General features: G+C 67.1%; 1 protein-coding gene across 1 annotated transcript; it reads right to left on the minus strand.

Annotated features, from left to right (window-relative positions):
* Positions 1-6,843: 6,843 nt before the first annotated feature.
* Positions 6,844-17,571, minus strand: CNGA4 (cyclic nucleotide gated channel subunit alpha 4). The gene is made up of 5 exons (XM_048837203.2): positions 17,474-17,571; positions 16,943-17,056; positions 15,744-15,850; positions 11,541-12,536; positions 6,844-7,238 (listed from the first exon to the last, which is right to left on the minus strand). Exons 1-5 carry the CDS (start codon positions 17,569-17,571, stop codon positions 6,844-6,846), a joined length of 1,710 nt encoding a protein of 569 aa, XP_048693160.2.
* Between the last annotated feature and the right edge of the window lie 1,262 nt (positions 17,572-18,833).

Raw genomic sequence — 18,833 nt, forward strand, 5'->3', positions numbered from 1 at the left:
CGTGTTGGGAATGAGGGGCACCGCCAAGCTGTGGGGGGGCAGGGGGCTGCGGGTCGGGAGTGAGGGGCACTGGCAGGGCTGTGGGGGGGCAGGGGGCTGCAGGTTGGGAGTGAGGGGCACCGGCAGGGCTGTGGGGGGGCAGGGCCAGGCTGGCAGGGGGCTGCGGGTCCGGAGTGAGGGGCACAGGCAGGGCTGTGGGGGGGCAGGGGGCTGCAGGTCGGGAGTGAGGGGCACCGGCAGGGCTGTGGGGGGGCAGGGGGCTGCAGGTCGGGAGTGAGGGGCACCAGCAGGGCTGTGGGGGGCAGGGCCAGGCTAGCAGGGGGCTGCGGGTCAGGAGTGAGGGGCACCAGCAGAGCTGTGGGGAGCCCAGGGGTGGGGCGCCTGCTCCCCTCCAGCCCCAGGGTTGGTGAATTTCAGTTCCAGGCACTGTTTGGTGTCCCACACAGGGTCCCTCCGTCTCCCCCAGGCCCCAGAGCCTGGCTGTAACCTCGGAGCCCAGCGGGAAGTGAGGGGTTCGGGGGGAGCCCACGTGGGTGCTGGGCCTGGCCAGGCCCTCGCAGGGGTCCAGAGAGGCCTGGGCCACTTCCAGCGTTTGAAGCCCCAGCCAAAATACCGTAAACCACGACGCCTCGCGGCCTAATCTTGGGCCATCGACCCCCCCCTTTTTATTCGTATTTATGAACATTTTACACCCTTTAATGTGATGGGGGGGAGTGTGGCCAGGCGTCCGGCCCCCAGGACAGGGCTGGGGAAGCGGGGCCCAAGGGTCCGGCCCCCAGGATGAGGGGGGAGTGGGGTTTGGGGGTCCGGCCCCCAGGAAAAGCTGCAGGAACCCCAGGTCCATTCAACGCCCCCTGGCTGGCACCCGGCATCGGCTTGCGGCGGATCCAGGCCCAACCCCACAGGGTTCCTGGGGGTTGTGTAGCCGGATCCCCCGGCCCGGGGCTGGGCCCAGACACACCCACAGGCCGAATGGGGGTCTGGGATCAGAGACCGGGGAGGGGGCCAGGAGCAGAACCCAGGCGTCCGGGTGACCGGTGCTGTGGGGTGTCGCGTTAGGGCGGGTGGGCCCGGGGTGCTGGGCCAGGATGGAGCTGCCCCACGTCGGGTGAGGGCCCCGGGGAGCGGACGCTGTCTCCCGGCAGCGCCTGGCCCCGCAGGCATCCTGTGTTTGCCCTGCTTATCCGAGCGGGCGGGCGGGCGGCACGGGTATCGTGCTTGCCGGCGGGGCCGTGTTGACTCGCGGCTCCGAGCTCCGGCCTGTTTACCTGGGGGGGGGCGGGTGGGGAACAGCTGCAGTTTTTCACCCCAGCCGCTCGCCCATTGTCTGGGCACCTGGCGCCCAGAGCTGCCCGCCCACGCGGCCGGGAGACAGCCCCCCCAGAGCCCCGTGACGTGGTACAACCCCCCCGCGCCCCCACAGAGTCCCGTGATGTGGTACGACCCCCAGTTTCCCCCCCCATACCCCGTGCCATGGTACGACCCCTCAGTGCCCCCCTGTCCCGGAGTCCCCAGGCGATGCTCTGGAACTGCTCCCCATGAAGACAGGCAAGACTCTAGAGGACCCTCCTCTCTGTGAGCAGCCTATCCCCAGGTGTGACGAAGTGGGACTGTTCTTAATGTTTCCTCTGAATAGTGTGGGGGTGCCTCAGTTTCCCCTAGGCAGTTCTTAAGTATCTAGGGGGTGGAGTAAGGGTGTATGATCCTTGCAGAGCCCTAGAGGGCAGGTGTGTGCAGGGGTCTGGACACAGAGAATGGCCGACACCCTGTTTCCTGGCAACTGATGGCCTGGGCCCTTCCCCCCCTGCAAGGTGAGAGCTAAAGGGTCGGAGAACAAAGGAATCTGGTGACCTCCTGGCCCGGGAAAGGGACAAAGCCCAGGGGGGGGGCTGGAGGGAGTTTCAGTTTGGGGCTGGCTGGGACATGGAGTGAAGGGCAGACGTGGTTGTCTGGCTCACTGCCCCCCAAAATGGACCCAGCTGAGGGGTCCTGTTCTCTGCACCTACAAGCTCTGTGTCAGACCATGTTCCTGTCGTCTAATAAACCTTCTGTTTTACTGGCTGGCTGAGAGTCACGTCTGACTGCGGAGTTGGGGGGCAGGACCCTCTGGCATCCCCAGGACCCCGCCTGGGCGGACTCGCTGGGGGAAGCGCACGGAGGGGCAGAGGAGGCTGAATGCTCCGAGGTCAGACCCAGGAAGGTGGAAGCTGTGTGAGCTGTGTGTCCTGCAGACAGGCTGCTCACAGAAAGGCGACTGCCCCAGAGTCCTGCCCGGCTTCGCAGGCAGCAGTTTCAGAGCATCGCCCGGAGACTCCGTTACAACTGGTGACAGCGGTGGGATGTACTGCATCCTGTGGACGGCGCTTCCTGCAGTAAGTGACGGGGGAGCAGTAACACAAAGGGGGATTGACGGGGACCAGGCGTGCTGAAGGCTCAGAGAGGAGCGGTTTCGGGGGGCGGTTAACCCCTGGGAGTGTGTGACCAGCGAGAAGGACTGTGCAGTAATGGGGTCCCCCTGGGGACTGTGGTGAGCAGTCTCAGGGGCAGTCTCAGGGGCGGAGGAGCCTGCAGCTTGGCCCTGGGAGAGAGAAGGACTTTTGCAGTAACAGGGTCCCCCTGGGGATTGCAGTGAGCAGTCCCAGGGGCGGAGGAGTCTGCAGCTCGACCCTGGCAAAGAGGTGGTGACCTCGAGAAGGGCTGGCACACTAGGGGTTCTCCCTGGAAACCGTGGGGAGCTGAGAACACACGGGCCTGTGAGTCCACAACAACTTGGGAGGAGCGGAGTGATGGCCTGTCACCGTCTCCTTAAGAAGGACATTGTAACCCTGTGCAAAAAGAGAGGGTTGAGCATTGGAAAGTTCACCAAAGCAGAGTTAATCGTGCAGCTGGAGGAGGATGACCGCTCTAAGGAACAGATTCCTGACCCCAACTGGGGCTATAGCAGGATCTGGGAGCAGCTGAAGCGGGAGCCAGGCATCGCCAAGACTCCTGTCCCCGACCAGACGGGGGTCTTCACGATCGGGTTCCCCATCGGGGGATCGAGACGGACGGGATTGGAGCTGAGTCCGAGAGAGCAAGAGGACTGTGAGAGACAGCGAGAGCCCGAGAAAGAGCTGCAGAAACAGCAGCAGCATGAACTGGCGGTGGGGGAGCGGAGAGGCCTAGGGGACCCCCCAGGGGTGAGTGGGGATAGACCCCGGGGGGCCAGTTCCGCAGGGAACCTCGAGATTAAATTGCTGCCCCTAGTTAAGGAGTGGGGGGATGTGGATGCCACCTCACTGCCTTTGAGCAGGCTGGCGATTTGAACCAGGGGGACCCTGCGGAAAAGCCCCGGTGTCTAGCTCCCTTGCTGGGTCCCAAGGCCATAGACTCCGCCAGCCAGATGGGTGGGGAGGTGGACAGGCTCCCACTCCTGACCCCAACCTATATGTCTGTGTGGAGTCTCCTGGGGTCGGGCCCCTCGGACCCCCAGTGGGAGCGAAAGGTGATGGTCAATGGGGAGACATTCCTGGGGTGGCGAGATCCTGGGACAGAGGGAACCGTTGTCAGGCCCCTGGTGGTGCAGCCTCAGAGGCTGAGGGGCTGTGTGAGGGTCCCAGGGATGAAGCCCATCACCCTGCCTATGGCCCAGATTCCTGTGCAGACCCAGGAGAGGTGGGGCTGGCTGGTCGTTGGGGTTCTCCAGGATATTGGCTGCGAGACCCTGTTGTGGGGTGACTGTGTCTCTTTGGGACAGGATCCAGGCCCTACTCCTGTAACGGCCAAGGGTTTGAATTTGAATCCAGGGGACCAATCGGCGGAGAGGGAAATGGTCAGTGAAAATGCAGATGACCTGGCTGGCAGCAGGGAGGAGCCGCTAGGCTCAGGCTACCTGCCTGCCTGTAACCAGACCCCTGGGACTGGGTGGCACAGAAAGATGCTCCCTGCCCCCTTGCACACCAGAGTGGGGGCTCACGCTGGCTCTGATGCAGTGAGGAAAGCAGCGAGCTCGCTGCCTACCCCCACTGGGACAGCAAGGGCAGCGCTGAGCACAGTGGGAGCGGAGACCCCAGCTGAGTGGGGGGAGACACAGGCAGGGCAGGGGATCTGTGGGGAGTGGTAAGGTGCTGGGTAAGGAAAGTTTGGATGAGCCTAGGCAGCCTTGTGAGCTGATGGCTGTGTCTAGTCAGCAGCGTGGGAAGGCGAGGAGAGTGGAAGATGAGTGTCCCTGGACCTTACCTGTTACCTGGGTGGAGAAGTGGGACAGGGAAGGAAACGTGCCTGTGTCTGTCAGGGGTATTGACTTGCCTGTGGAGGGAGCTACCCTGATCTCCAAGCAGTTGTCTGTGACCAGCCTTGTGTGCTGGGACAAGGGGAAAGAGGTCCCAAGCTGTGTGTCTGGGAAAGGAGAAAGTGTGTCCGGCTCTTCTTTGTCTGTGGAGCAGACAGAAGGGGCCTTTCAGCCTGTGACGGTTGAGGGTCGTGCAGTTGTCTCAGAGCTGGTTCTGGATTCAGCTAAAGCCCAGGAAGGAAAGGGCCCTAAGTTTCTGTCTGCTCGGGAGAATGGCCCTGTAACTAGGTCGCAGCCAGTTAGTGTCTATGCAAAATCCCAGAGCCCAGACAATTCTGGTGCTTGTATTTTGCCTGTTGCTAGTGTGTTGTTGGGAAAGGATGTAGCAACTCTGTCTAATCAGGGTGAGATCCTAGCCAGGGCACAAGGAGAGCAGAAAGGTGATTTGATTGTGTTACCTACTGAGGGTGTGGAAACCTGTAGCAAGAAGGAAAAGATTCCTGAACTTGTGTGTGGCAAAGGGAAGGAGAATGTGTGTGGCAAAGGGAAGGAGAATTTTATCTAGGAAGTCTGTAAGTTTGCCTGAAAGGGGATTGGGTAGGAATTCGCCGGATGGGCCAGAGGTGATTCTGGATGTAAGGGAGACCCAGAAAGAGCCTGTTGTTGCTCAGGAAAGTGTTCCTCTAGAGCAAGCCCTCGGTGAAGAGGGTAAGAGCAGAATTTCTGGGAGGGGTGAATTGTTGCATAGAAAAGCCCTCGGGAAAGGAATCCTCATGGAGTCTTTGCAAGCAGTTTACTGCCACTGAAGGGTGTGAAAGTGATTTAATCAAGAAAGTTTCAGTTCCTAACAGCCAGAAATTTTCTGTTGTGAATGGATCCACTGACTGTCCTGTTGAAAGACCCAGTGTGGAGAGCTTTGAGAAGGTCTCAGATCGAGTGAGAGCTGTTAAGAAAGTTAAACAGTCCTATAAGCAAGTGGCTGTGTTTGGCCGGCTTGTTGGGGAGTTGACCTAATCCAAGTTTGACCCCCTTGGGTTTTGGGGTGGCCAAAGGGCAGGGGCTGCATAAACCTTCCTACATGCGGCCTGCGAGTGCTATCGATCACCCCCGACCTAAGGGAGGGCGTGAAACTGGAAGGGCCTGGTGTAACTCCTACCAAGGAATGGGAGAGATGCTGGGGCATCCATGGGAACGTTGGTGGCTTCGAACTTCCCAAGGTCACCGGCTAAAGTGACCCCGCTCAGTTCGATCTCGAAGGGGGGAGAGATGTGACGAAGTGGGACTGTTCTTAATGTTTCCTCTGAATAGTGTGGGGGTGCCTCAGTTTCCCCTATGCAGTTCTTAAGTATCTAGGGGGTGGGGTAAGGGCGTATGATCGTTGCAGAGCCCTAGAGGGCAGGTGTGTGCAGGGGTCTGGACACAGAGAATGGCCAACACCCTGTTTCCTGGCCACTGATGGCCTGGGCCCTTCCTCCCTGCAAGGTGAGAGCTAAAGGGTTGGAGAACAAAGGAATCAGGTGACCACCTGGCCCGGGAAAGGAACAAAGCCCAGAGGAGGAGGGGCTGGAGGGAGTTTCAGTTTGGGGCTGGCTGGGACATGGAGTGAAGGGCAGACGTGGTTGTCTGGCTCACTGCCCCCCAAAATGGACCCAGCTGAGGGGTCCGGTTCTCTGCACCTGCAAGCTCTGTGTTAGACCATGTTCCTGTCGTCTAATAAACCTTCTGTTTTACTGGCTGGCTGAGAGTCACGTCTGACTGCGGAGTTGGGGTGCAGGACCCTCTGGCTTCCCTAGGACCCCGCCTGAGCGGACTCGCTGTGGGAAGCGCACGGAGGGGCAGAGGATGCTGAATGCTCCGAGGTCAGACCCAGGAAGGTGGAAGCCGGGTGAACTGTGTGTCCTGCAGACAGGCTGCTCACAGGAAGGTGACTGCCCAAGAGTCCTGACTGGCTTCATGGGGAGCAGTTCCAGAGCATCGCCCGGGGACCCGTGAGACCAGGACATACAGCTCACCCGGCTTCCACCTTCCTGGGTCTGACCTCTGACCCCAGCCAGCTCCAAACTGAAACGCTCCTGCCCCTCCTCCGGCCTTTGTCTCTCTCCTGGGCCAGGAGGCCACCTGATCCCTTTGCTCCCCAACACTTTCCGTTGGCACCTTGCAGGGGGGAAGGGCCCAGGCCATCAGTTGCCAGGAAACAGGGTGTCCGCCCTTTTCTGTGTTCAGACCCCTGCACACACCTGCCCTCTAGGGCTCTGCAATGATCATAGCCCCCCATCCCACCCCCTAGATACTTAAGAACTGCTTTTAGGGGAAACTGAGGCACCCCCGCAATATTCAGAGGAAACATTAAGAACAGTCCCGCTTCGTCACACCCCAAGAGAGAGTGGCCCCCGAGAAGGGCTGTCACACTGAAGGGGGCTCCCCCCAGGGACCGCACAGGGCCGAGAGTGGGCGCGACCTGGGGGTCTGTGACACCTGGCTCCCCCCGGCCACAGCAGCCCAGCCCTGCACTGGGGCCCGCCGGCCTCTCTGGGCTCCGCTGGGACGGGGGGCCACGAGCCGGCCCTCGCCCCTCACTGCCCGGGCACAGCCCCCGGGCCTTCCCCGCCGGCGCCAGCCCAGGCCTGCGTCTGCCACTCCAGGCGCTCGATGCGCAGGGCCAGCTTGAAGGCGCTGGACTCCAGCTCGGCCAGCAGCCGGGCGAACTTGGTCTGCAGCGCGTCCAGCGCGTCCTCCAGGGCCCCGGTGCGCCGCTTGGCCTCCTGCTGGCGCGCGCTCTCCTCCTCCACGGCCTTCACGTCCAGCTTGTCCATGCCCAGGAGGATCTCCCGGCCCTTGGCCTCCAGTGCGGCCTTGGCGCTGGGGAACTCGCTCAGCACGGCCTGCAGGTCCTCCTTGGACAGGCAGAACAGGTCCGAATAGCCGATGCTCTGGATGTTGGCCGTGCGGCGGTTCCCTGACCTGTTCCCTGCGGAGACAGGACCAGCTGGGACCAAGGCCCCACTGGCCCCAGGGCTGCAGCCGGGTGAACCCTGAACATCCCTGGGCCCCGCCCTGGAGCCCCCAACATCCCGCCTGGCCCCGGCCTTGGAACCCACAACATCCCAGCTGGCCCCAGCCCCGGAGCCCCCAACATCCCAGCTGGCCCCAGCCCCGGAGCCCCCAACATCCCGCCTGGCCCCGGCCCCGGGGCCCCCAACATCCCGCCTGGCCCCGGTCCCGGAGCCCCCAACATCCCGCCTGGCCCCGGCCCCGGAGCCCCCAACATCCCGCCTGGCCCCGGCCCCAGGGCCCCCAACATCCCGCCTGGCCCCGGCCCCGGGGCCCCCAACATCCCGCCTGGCCCCGGCCCCGGGGCCCCCAACATCCCGCCTGGCCCCGTCCCTGGGGTCCCCAACATCCCGCCTGGCCCCGGCCTTGGAACCCCCAACATCCCAGCTGGCCCCGGCCTTGGAACCCACAACATCCCAGCTGGCCCCAGCCCCGGAGCCCCCAACATCCCAGCTGGCCCCAGCCCCGGAGCCCCCAACATCCCGCCTGGCCCCGGCCCCGGGGCCCCCAACATCCCGCCTGGCCCCGGCCCCGGAGCCCCCAACATCCCGCCTGGCCCCGGCCCCGGAGCCCCCAACATCCCGCCTGGCCCCGGCCCCAGGGCCCCCAACATCCCGCCTGGCCCCGGCCCCGGGGCCCCCAACATCCCGCCTGGCCCCGGCCCCGGGGCCCCCAACATCCCGCCTGGCCCCGTCCCTGGGGTCCCCAACATCCCGCCTGGCCCCGGCCTTGGAACCCCCAACATCCCAGCTGGCCCCGGCCCCGGAGCCCCCAACATCCCGCCTGGCCCCGGCCTTGGAACCCACAACATCCCGCCTGGCCCCGGCCCCGGAGCCCCCAACATCCCGCCTGGCCCCGGCCTTGGAACCCACAACATCCCAGCTGGCCCCAGCCCCGGAGCCCCCAACATCCCGCCTGGCCCCGGCCTTGGAACCCACAACATCCCGCCTGGCCCCGGCCCCGGAGCCCCCAACATCCCAGCTGGCCCCAGCCCCGGAGCCCCCAACATCCCGCCTGGCCCCGGCCCCGGGGCCCCCAACATGCCGCCTGGCCCCGGCCCCGGAGCCCCCAACATCCCGCCTGGCCCCGGCCCCGGAGCCCCCAACATCCCGCCTGGCCCCGGCCCCGGAGCCCCCAACATCCCGCCTGGCCCCTGCCCCGGGGCCCCCAACATCCCAGCTGGCCCCGGCCCCGGAGCCCCCAACATCCCGCCTGGCCCCGGCCCCGGAGCCCCCAACATCCCGCCTGGCCCCGTCCCTGGGGTCCCCAACATCCCAGCTGGCCCCGGCCTTGGAACCCACAACATCCCAGCTGGCCCCGGCCCCGGAGCCCCCAACATCCCGCCTGGCCCTGCCCTGGAGCCCCCAACATCCCGCCTGGCCCCGGCCCCAGAGCCCCCAACATCCCGCCTGGCCCCGGCCCTGGGGCCCCCAACATCCCGCCTGGCCCCGGCCCCGGGGCCCCCAACATCCCAGCTGGCCCCGGCCCCAGAGCCCCCAACATCCCGCCTGGCCCCGGCCCCGGGGCCCCCAACATCCCGCCTGGCCCTGCCCTGGAGCCCCCAACATCCCGCCTGGCCCTGCCCTGGAGCCCCCAACATCCCGCCTGGCCCCAGCCCCAGAGCCCCCAACATCCCGCCTGGCCCCGGCCCCGGGGCCCCCAACATCCCAGCTGGCCCCAGCCCCGGAGCCCCCAACATCCCGCCTGGCCCCGGCCCTGGAGCCCCCAACATCCCGCCTGGCCCCGGCCCCGGGGCCCCCAACATCCCGCCTGGCCCCGGCCCCGGGGCCCCCAACATCCCGCCTGGCCCCGGCCCCGGAGCCCCCAACATCCCGCCTGGCCCCGGCCTTGGAACCCACAACATCCCGCCTGGCCCTGCCCCGGAGCCCCCAACATCCCGCTTGGCCCTGCCCCGGAGCCCCCAACATCCTGCTTGGCCCTGCCCCGGAGCCCCCAACATCCCGACTGGCCCCGGCCCCGGGGCCCCCAACATCCCAGCTGGCCCCGGCCCCGGAGCCCCCAACATCCCGCCTGGCCCCGGCCCTGGGGCCCCCAACATCCCGCTTGGCCCCGGCCCCGGGGCCCCCAACATCCTGTCTGGCCCCGGCCCCGGAGCCCCCAACATCCCGCTTGGCCCTGCCCCGGAGCCCCCAACATCCCGTCTGGCCCCGGCCCTGGGGCCCCCAACATCCCGCCTGGCCCTGCCCCGGGGCCCCCAACATCCCGCCTGGCCCTGCCCCGGAGCCCCCAACATCCCGTCTGGCCCCGGCTCTGGGGCCCCCAACATCCCGCTTGGCCCTGCCCCGGAGCCCCCAACATCCCGCTTAGCCCTGCCCTGGAGCCCCCAACATCCCGTCTGGCCCCGGCCCCGGGGCCCCCAACATCCCGCTTGGCCCTGCCCCGGAGCCCCCAACATCCCGCCTGGCCCCGGCCCCGGAGCCCCCAACATCCCGCCTGGCCCCGGCCTTGGAACCCACAACATCCCGCCTGGCCCTGCCCCGGAGCCCCCAACATCCCGCTTGGCCCTGCCCCGGAGCCCCCAACATCCTGCTTGGCCCTGCCCCGGAGCCCCCAACATCCCGACTGGCCCCGGCCCCGGGGCCCCCAACATCCCAGCTGGCCCCGGCCCCGGAGCCCCCAACATCCCGCCTGGCCCCGGCCCTGGGGCCCCCAACATCCCGCTTGGCCCCGGCCCCGGGGCCCCCAACATCCTGTCTGGCCCCGGCCCCGGAGCCCCCAACATCCCGCTTGGCCCTGCCCCGGAGCCCCCAACATCCCGTCTGGCCCCGGCCCTGGGGCCCCCAACATCCCGCCTGGCCCTGCCCCGGGGCCCCCAACATCCCGCCTGGCCCTGCCCCGGAGCCCCCAACATCCCGTCTGGCCCCGGCCCCGGGGCCCCCAACATCCCGCTTGGCCCTGCCCCGGAGCCCCCAACATCCCGCTTAGCCCTGCCCTGGAGCCCCCAACATCCCGTCTGGCCCCGGCCCCGGGGCCCCCAACATCCCGCTTGGCCCTGCCCCGGAGCCCCCAACATCCCACCTGGCCCCAGCCCCGGAGCCCCCAACATCCCGCTTGGCCCTGCCCCGGAGCCCCCAACATCCCATCTGGCCCCGGCCCTGGGGCCCCCAACATCCCGCTTGGCCCTGCCCCGGAGCCCCCAACATCCCGCCTGGCCCCGGCCCCGGAGCCCCCAACATCCCGCCTGGCCCCGGCCCCGGAGCCCCCAACATCCCGCCTGGCCCCGGCCCCGGAGCCCCCAACATCCCGCTTGGCCCTGCCCCGGAGCCCCCAACATCCTGCTTGGCCCTGCCCCGGAGCCCCCAACATCCCGCCTGGCCCGGCCCCGGAGCCCCCAACATCCCACCTGGCCCCGGGATGTAGGCCAGGTTGGGAGCAGGGGGCTGCAGGGTGGGACCAGGGTCTGTGGGGTGGGAGCCTGGGGCTGTGGGGCTGGCAGGAGCAGGGGGCTGTGGGGTGGGCGGGAACTGGGGGATGATGGCGGGGTGGGAATTGGGGGCTGCGGGGCAGGAGCAGGGCCTGCGGGGTGGATGGGAGTAGGGGATGAGAGCAGGGGGCTGTGGGGTGAGGGCGGGGTGGGAGCAGAGGGAGGGGCGGGAATAGGGGGCTGCGGGAAGGGCAGGAACTGGGGGATGAGGGTGGGGCAGGTGCAGGAGCAGGGGGCTGTGGGGCGGGAGCAGGGCCTGCGGGGTTGGTGGGAGCAGGGGGCTGTGGGGTGGGAGCTGGGGGTGGGAGCAGGGGGCTGCGGGGCGGGCAGGAACCGGGGCATGAGGACTGGGTGGGAGCAGGGGGCAGGGGCTGCGGGGCGGGCGGGAGCCGGGGGATGAGGACAGGGCGGGAGCAGGGAGTGGGAGCAGGGGGCAGGAGCAGGGGCTGCGGGGCAGGCGGGAGCCGGGGGATGAGGACAGGGCGGGAGCCGGGGCAGGGGCTGCGGGGCGGGCGGGAGCCGGGGGCGGGAGCAGGGGCTGCGGGGCGGGCGGGAGCCGGGGGATGAGGACAGGGCGGGAGCCGGGGGCGGGGGCAGGGGCTGCGGGGCGGGCGGGAGCCGGGGGATGAGGACAGGGCGGGAGCCGGGGGCGGGAGCAGGGCCTGCGGGGCGGGCGGGAGCCGGGGGATGAGGACAGGGCGGGAGCCGGGGGCGGGGGCAGGAGCCGGGGGCGGGAGCAGGGGCTGCGGGGCGGGAGCCGGCCGCCAGCCTTACCCTTGATGTTGATGATGCTGATTTCCCCGAAGTAGAGCCCCTCGCCGAGCACGGCGAGCTGCGTGCGCCCGTCGTCGCCCAGCACGGCCAGCCGCCCCTCGCGGACGAAGTACATCTCCCGCCCGATGTCGCCCTTGCGGCAGACGTACTCGCCCGGGCTGTAGACCTGGGGCCGCAGCTTGAGCACCAGCTCCTCCAGCAGGCCCCGCTCGCAGGCCTGGAAGAGCTGCACCTTGCGCAGGGCGGCCAGATGCACGCTCACCGCCAGCTCGGCCCGCAGCGGCCGGGGCAGGTGCCGCAGGGCCTGCTGCTCGTTGGTCACCTTGCGGTGGAGCCGCAGGTGCTGCTGCCAGCGGGCCACGCGGCTCTCCAGGCGCCGGCCCACGCGGTGCAGCCGCAGGTAGGCCTGCGCCCGCTCGGCGTCGGGGTAGAGGGCGGCCTCGGCCGCGCTCAGGCTGGAGACGACGGAGCTCATGCTGCCCATGACGGTGGCGAAGCCCAGGACGGCCAGCAGGCAGCCGGCCGCCGCGAAGAGGAACTCCGCCTGGCGCTGGGGCGGGGGCGTGTCGCCCACGGTGCTGAGCACCAGCACGGAGAGGTGGAGGCAGTGCAGGTATTGGCGCAGCGGGCGGGCGAAGCCGGGCCGGCTGTGGTTGGGGTACACCCAGGCGTCCGCCCCGTAGCCGATGGCGCCCGAGAGCGCGTAGTAGGCGCAGGCGTGCCAGTGGGCGGCGAGCAGGACGCAGAGCATGAGCCTGGCGATGCGCAGGGCGTGGGGGCGGGCCGTGCGCGTCTCCCGCCGCTCCAGGGCCTCGGCGAGGCGCGGCGTGCGCAGCAGGCGGTTGGCCCGCACGGCCGGCACCCGCAGGCCCAGCCACAGGTACAGCAGGTCGGTGGGCAGCACCGAGGCCACGTCCCACGGCAGGTGTGCGGAGTGCAGGTAGGCCCGGGCCGTCCGGGCCCGGTCCCGCACCAGGATCCCCTGCTCCAGGAAGCCTGCCGGGGGAGGGCGGGGGCACTGAGCCCAGGGCCCCCCACGGCTCTGGGCACGCGCCCCCGCAGGGCTCCCTAGGGCCAGCTTCTGGGGGCTCCCAAGCCCGAGTTCCCAGGGGTCCGCTAAGCACGTCGCGGGGCTGGGGGCCGCTCTGGGGCTGGGGCTCCCTAGGGGGCCCGGTGCCAGCTGTGGCCTTGGCACTGGCTCCTCCTGGGCACGGTGTGGCCCAGGGTGCCGGGCCTGCAGCCTCCTGCATGCCGAGGGCGAACGCTCGGCTTGCGCAGACCATGAGCCCCAGCATGCCCCGCTCCGTGCTCCCCACTCCAGAGCAGCCCCCAGCTGCCGCGATGGGCACAGGGCACGGGGGACTTGGGGAGGGCTGGACCGAAGGGCTGGGATTGTGGCTGGGGGGCGGGGCTCGGCGGGCGGGGCTGTGATGTTACTGACGTGAACTGGGAGCGTGTAGATCATTGTTGTGACCAAGGCCCCCCAGTGGCACCAAATCTTGTACACAGGGGGTCAAAGAAGGCGCCTAAGTCAAGGTGCTGGTGGGCTGGTTAGGCTGATGCTGTCTATCTGCGGGTACGATTCCTGTAGTTGAAGTTATGAACATTGGCTCTGTACGGTCTGCAGTTCAAACGTGTGCTCTGCTTCTGGGGGGCGCCCCAGACACGTGGCTGTCAGCTCTGCCCAGCCTGCTGGGTGGCCCATTAAGGACCATCCGTGATACAACTGACCCACTGAGAGAAGGCAGAGACGCCTGGGGACTCAGCCAGCTGTGCAGGGACCTGCCTAGGGACAGGACTCTGAGGTGTTTCCAGGCCATGGGATGGGCAGCTTGTCCTTGGGACACAGACAGCAGAGACCACACGGCAAGAGACTATAGAAACCTGCTGCAGCTCCTTCAGCTGGTCTTCAGTCCTGCCTCTGGCCTCTGGAGGGACTTCCCTACAAATGGAAGCTCTACACAAAGGACTGATTTCAGAGTAACAGCCATGTTAGTCTGTATTCGCAAAAAGAAAAGGAGGACTGTGACGAAGTGGGACTGTTCTTAATGTTTCCTCTGAATAGTGTGGGGGTGCCTCAGTTTCCCCTAGGCAGTTCTTAAGTATCTAGGGGGTGGAGTAAGGGTGTATGATCATTGCAGAGCCCTAGAGGGCAGGTGTGTGCAGGGGTCTGGACACAGAGAATGGCCGACACCCTGTTTCCTGGCCACTGGTGACCTGGGCCCTTCCCCCCCTGCAAGGTGAGAGCTAAAGGGTTGGAGAACAAAGGAATCCGGTGACCACCTGGCCCGGGAAAGGGACAAAGCCCAGAGGAGGAGGGGCTGGAGGGGGTTTCAGTTTGGGGCTGGCTGGGACATGGAGTGAAGGGCAGATGTGGTTGTCTGGCTCACTACCCCCCAAAATGGACCCAGCTGAGGGGTCCCGTTCTCTGCACCTGCAAGCTCTGTTTTAGACCATGTTCCTGTCGTCTAATAAACCTTCTGTTTTACTGGCTGGCTGAGAGTCACGTCTGACTGCGAAGTTGAGGGGCAGGACCCTCTGGCTTCCCCAGGACCCCGCCTGAGCGGACTCGCTGTGGGAAGCGCACGGAGGGGCAGAGGATGCTGAATGCTCCGAGGTCAGACCCAGGAAGGTGGAAGCCGGGTGAGCTGCGTGTCCTGAAGACAGGCTGCTCACAGAAAGGAGACTTCCCCAGAGTCCTGCCTGGCTTCATGGGGAGCAGTTCCAGAGCATCGCCCAGGGACTCCGTGACAAGGACTTGTGGCACCTTAGAGACTAACCAATTTATCTGAGCATGAGCTTTCGTGAGCTACAGCTCACTTCATCAGATGCATCTCAAAGCTCATGTTCAAATAAATTGGTTCGTCTCTAAGGTGCCACAAGTCCTCCTGTTCTTTTTACAAAGGACTGAACAACCCATCTGTGAGGACGTGAGGCAGCAGGGAGGGGGGAGTGTTGACCTGGGAATGTGCCCTGGGGATGGGAGACCTGAGAGCCTGTCACCTGAGCCAGGAGGGGGAGAGGGAGGTGACACCTCTGCCCAGGAATGTGAACAGAGGCCGCAGAAAGGAACCTGCTGGGTGAGTTTAGTTCCAGTTTGGGACTGGGTGGAGGAACGCAGGGAACCCCAGGGCTGGGGTCTGAGCTCCCTGCTCCCCCAGAAGGACTTGACTGAGGGGTCCTGGCTGTACCCACAAGCTCTGTTGTGGACTGTGTTCCTGTTGTCCAATAAACCTTCTGTTTTACTGGCTGGCTGAGAGTCTCAGTGAATCCCAGGAAGAGGGGTGCAGGGCCTGGACTCCCCCACGCTTCGTGACACCCTCCCAGCTGGGGATGTTCTCCAGAGACGGGATTTGAACCTGCCGTTTATTCCATCACTGCAACAAGCCTGAACCAAGAACTTGGCCGTTACTGTCTGTCATTGATTCCATTTCACCCATTCTAGCTCTCATCCCTATCCTTTTCCTTTTATGAATAAACCTTTAGATTTTAGGTTCGAAAGGATTGGCAACAGCGTGATTTGTGGGTAGGATCTGATTTGTATATTGACCTGGGTCTGGGGCTTGGTCCTTGGGGATTGGGAGAACCTGGATGGGGGGCAGGGGGCAGGGCAGGGGTCTGGGCACAGTGGGTGGGGGGGTGTGTGGGCGGGGGCAGGCGGCTGGGCTCTGGCTGGCGGGGGGCAGAGCAGGGGGCTGGGCTGTGCGGATGGGGGGCAGGGCGGGGGGCTGGGCTGTGCGGATGGGGAGCAGGGCGGGGGGCTGGGCACGGTGGGCGGGGGGTGTGGGCGGGGGCAGGTGGCTGGGCTCTGGCTGGCGGGGGGCAGGGCGGGGGGCTGGGCTGTGCAGATGGGGAGCAGGGCGGGGGGCTGGGCACGGTGGGCGGGGGGTGTGGGCGGGGGCGGGCGGCTGGGCTCTGGCTGGCGGGGGGCAGGGCAGGGGGCTGGGCTGTGCGGATGGCGGGCAGGGCGGGGGGCTGGGCACGGTGGGCGGGGGGTGTGGGCGGGGGCGGGCGGCTGGGTTCTGGCTGGCGGGGGGCAGGGCGGGGGGCTGGGCTGTGCGGATGGGGAGCAGGGCGGGGGGCTGGGCTGTGCGGATGGCGGGCAGGGCGGGGGGCTGGGCACGGTGGGCGGGGGGTGTGGGCGGGGGCGGGCGGCTGGGCTCTGGCTGGCGGGGGGCAGGCTGGGGGGCGGCGGGGGCTCACCAGTGTGGAGTCGCACTGCGATGTCCAGTAGGTAGAGCAGGTCACTCAGGTAATCCAGGCTCAGCCACAGGGCCAGGTGCAGCTGTTGCACCTCGGGGAAGCAGGACCTGCGAGTGGCCGAGCCGGTGCGTCACCCCGGTGCCGGCAGCTCCCCACGGGCACCTGCCCGGGGTGCCCCCCGTCCCCGCCCCCTCCTGCCCCACCCGGCTTGGACACCCCCCAGCCGGCCCGGGGGCCCTTGGCTCGTGGGCTCGGCTGCGAGTGGACGGATGCCCGGGCGTCGGGCCGGCACTGGGGCTGGGCAGAGCTGCCTTCCGTGCTGCCGGTGCCCCGTGCTAGGCCCTGGTCCCACCTGCCCGCTGGGGATGGCAGCGCTGCCCTGCCCCGGGGGTGGGGGGATCCCCTCAGTCAGCCCGCCCCCCTGAACTCGGCCGGGGCAGTAACGCTCCCCCGGATGTCACTAGCTCCTCCCGGCCCTGGGATGCAGCCGTCTCTGGGGCGGAGCACAGCAGCTGGTCGCCATGCACAGTAACAGGACAGGAAGGATCCCGAGTGTGTCCCCAGGACGCTCGGGGCGAGAGAGCAGCCAGGACTCCTGGGTACTCAGCTGTCTCAGCACGGGGGGGCTGCGGAGCTGCCTCCCAGGGCACCTGGGGCTGGAGAGGGACAGTGGATCTGGAGTGCCCCCGTCAGTGCCTGATTCCCTGGGCTGCCCCCCCAGCCCATGCTCCCGCCTCCCTCCAGCCATGCCCCAGTCACCCCCTGTGAGGATGGGGGGGAGTGTTGACCTGGGAATGTGCCCTGGGGATGGGAGACCTGAGAGCCTGTCCCCTGAGCCGGGAGGGGGAGGTGACACCTCTGCCCGGGAAACAGGACAAAGGCTGCAGGAGGGGGCCTGCTGGGGGGGTTTAGTTTTCAGTTTGGGGCTGGGTGGAGGAACGCAGGGAACCCCAGGGGTCTGAGCTCCCTGCTCCCCCAGAAGGACTTGACTGAGGGGTCCTGGCTGTACCCACAAGCTCTGTTGTGGACTGTGTTCCTGTTGTCCAATAAACCTTCTGTTTTACTGGCTGGCTGAGAGTCACGGTGAGTCCCTGGAAGAGGGGTGCAGGGCCTGGACTCCCCCACACTCCGTGACACCCCCAGCCTGTGCCTCAGTTGACCCCCCAGCCCCGCCCCCGTGGCCCCCCAGCCGCACCCACCTGCAGATGAGCATGATCCAGTTGTACAGGATGGGAACCACCATGATACTGAGCCACCAATAGTGCACATCCCCGGAGGGGTCCAGGACCCAGGTCCTCGGGGCACGGCCCCCGCTGCTGGGAGACACGCGTGGGCTTTAGTGCCTGGCGCCGGCTCTGAGCTCCCCGGGCTCCGGCGCGTGGTGCCCGGTGGCTCTGTGCCCTGGGTGGCAGGGCGGCACCAGTGGGCAGGGATCAGTGCGCTGGGGAGGGCAGCGATGGCTCCCTGGGGTGCTGCCCCTGTCCCTGACCCTGCCCTGGTCTCTGTGCGCCCACAGGGATGCGTCCATAACCTGGGCTGGCAAAGCCCCCAGGCCTCGGATATCCTGGCCCAGGCCCTGCTGCCTCTCTCCAGCATCCCGTGGGGCTGGGGCTCCCGGGACCCCACTCCCCAGCCCTGCTCCGCACCCCCGGGACCCGCCTCGGGACTGACACTGTGCCTGCGGATCGCTCAGCGCGTGGGGCACCGGGGAGCTCTGCCCCCCCACTCACCCCTCCGCAGGCCCCACACCTGCGCTGGACTGCACCGTGCTGATCAGCCCCCTCCTGCCCGCCTCGGGCCGGGCGGTGGCCTGCGGCTGGCGGCTCATGCTGGCACTGGGATGGGTGAGGTGCCAGGTGTGTCCCTGCGAGCCTGGCCTGGAGCAGCGGCTCCTCCGGCTTTGGCAGCTCACGCTGGATCTTAGCAACCGTGCCGGGGCCCCATGGGGCCCTGCGCACCTGAGCCCGGAGCCTGTGAAACTAAAGGCCCAATCAGGCCGGGTGCCAGTCTGTAATGGCTGCCCCGGGGAGCGGCTGGGAGCAGCCGGCAGGTTAGAACCACCGCAGGGCCCCTGAGGGCAGCACACCGGCTAACAGCCTGCCGGGCCGGCTCTCGGAGCCAGGGCCTCACTGTGACCACGTGGGTAGCGGGTGGCGAAATCCATCACCCCCACGACGTATTTCTTCCCTGCCCGGATCGCCTTGCCGAGGGGCCCCACTATGTCCATAGCCACCTTCTGGAAAGGCTCCTCTATGATGGTGTGATGAAGTGGGACTGTTCTTAATGTTTCTGCTGAATAGTGTGGAGTGCCTCAGTTTCCCCTATGCAGTTCTTAAGTACCTAGGTGGTGGGAATAAGGGTGTTTGATCCTTGCAGAGCCCTAGAGGGCAGGTGTTGCAGGGGTCTGGACACAGAGAATGGCTGACACCCTGTTTCCTGGCCACTGATGGCCTGGGCCCTTCCCCCTGCAAGGTGAGAGCTAAAGGGTTGGAGAACAAAGGAATCCGGTGCCCTCCTGGCCCGGGAAAGGGACAAAGCCCAGAGGAGGAGGGGCTGGGGGGAGTTTCAGTTGGGGGCTGGCTGGGGACATGGAGTGAAGGGCAGACGTAGTTGTCTGGCTCACTGCCCCCCAAAATGGACCCGGCTGAGGGGTCCCGTTCTCTGCACCTCAAGCTCTGTGTTAGACCATGTCCCTGTCGTCAAATAAACCTCCTGTTTCCCCGGCTGGCTGAGAGTCACGTCTGACTGCGGAGTTGGGGGGCAGGACCCTCTGGTTCCCTCCCCGCCAGGACTCCACCTGGGCGGACTGGCTGTGGGAAGTGCACAGAGGGGCAGAGGAGGCTGAATGCTCCGAGGTCAGACCCAGGAAGGTGGAAGCCGGGTGAGCTGTGTGTCCTGCAGACAGGCTGCTCCCAGAAAGGAGACTTCCCCAGAGTCCTGCCTGGCTTCCTGGGGAGCAGTCCCAGAGCATCGCCCGGGGACTCCGTGACAGATGGGCAGGGGTCTCAAGGGAGCTTCTCCCTTATCCCGGCCTTCCCCACGCTCTGGCCGGGGTTGCAGGACCTGCCGTGCCGCTGGGCCGCGTCCCAG

This window comes from Caretta caretta, chromosome 1 (assembly GCF_965140235.1).
Source record: "Caretta caretta isolate rCarCar2 chromosome 1, rCarCar1.hap1, whole genome shotgun sequence".
NCBI lineage: Eukaryota > Metazoa > Chordata > Testudines > Cheloniidae > Caretta > Caretta caretta.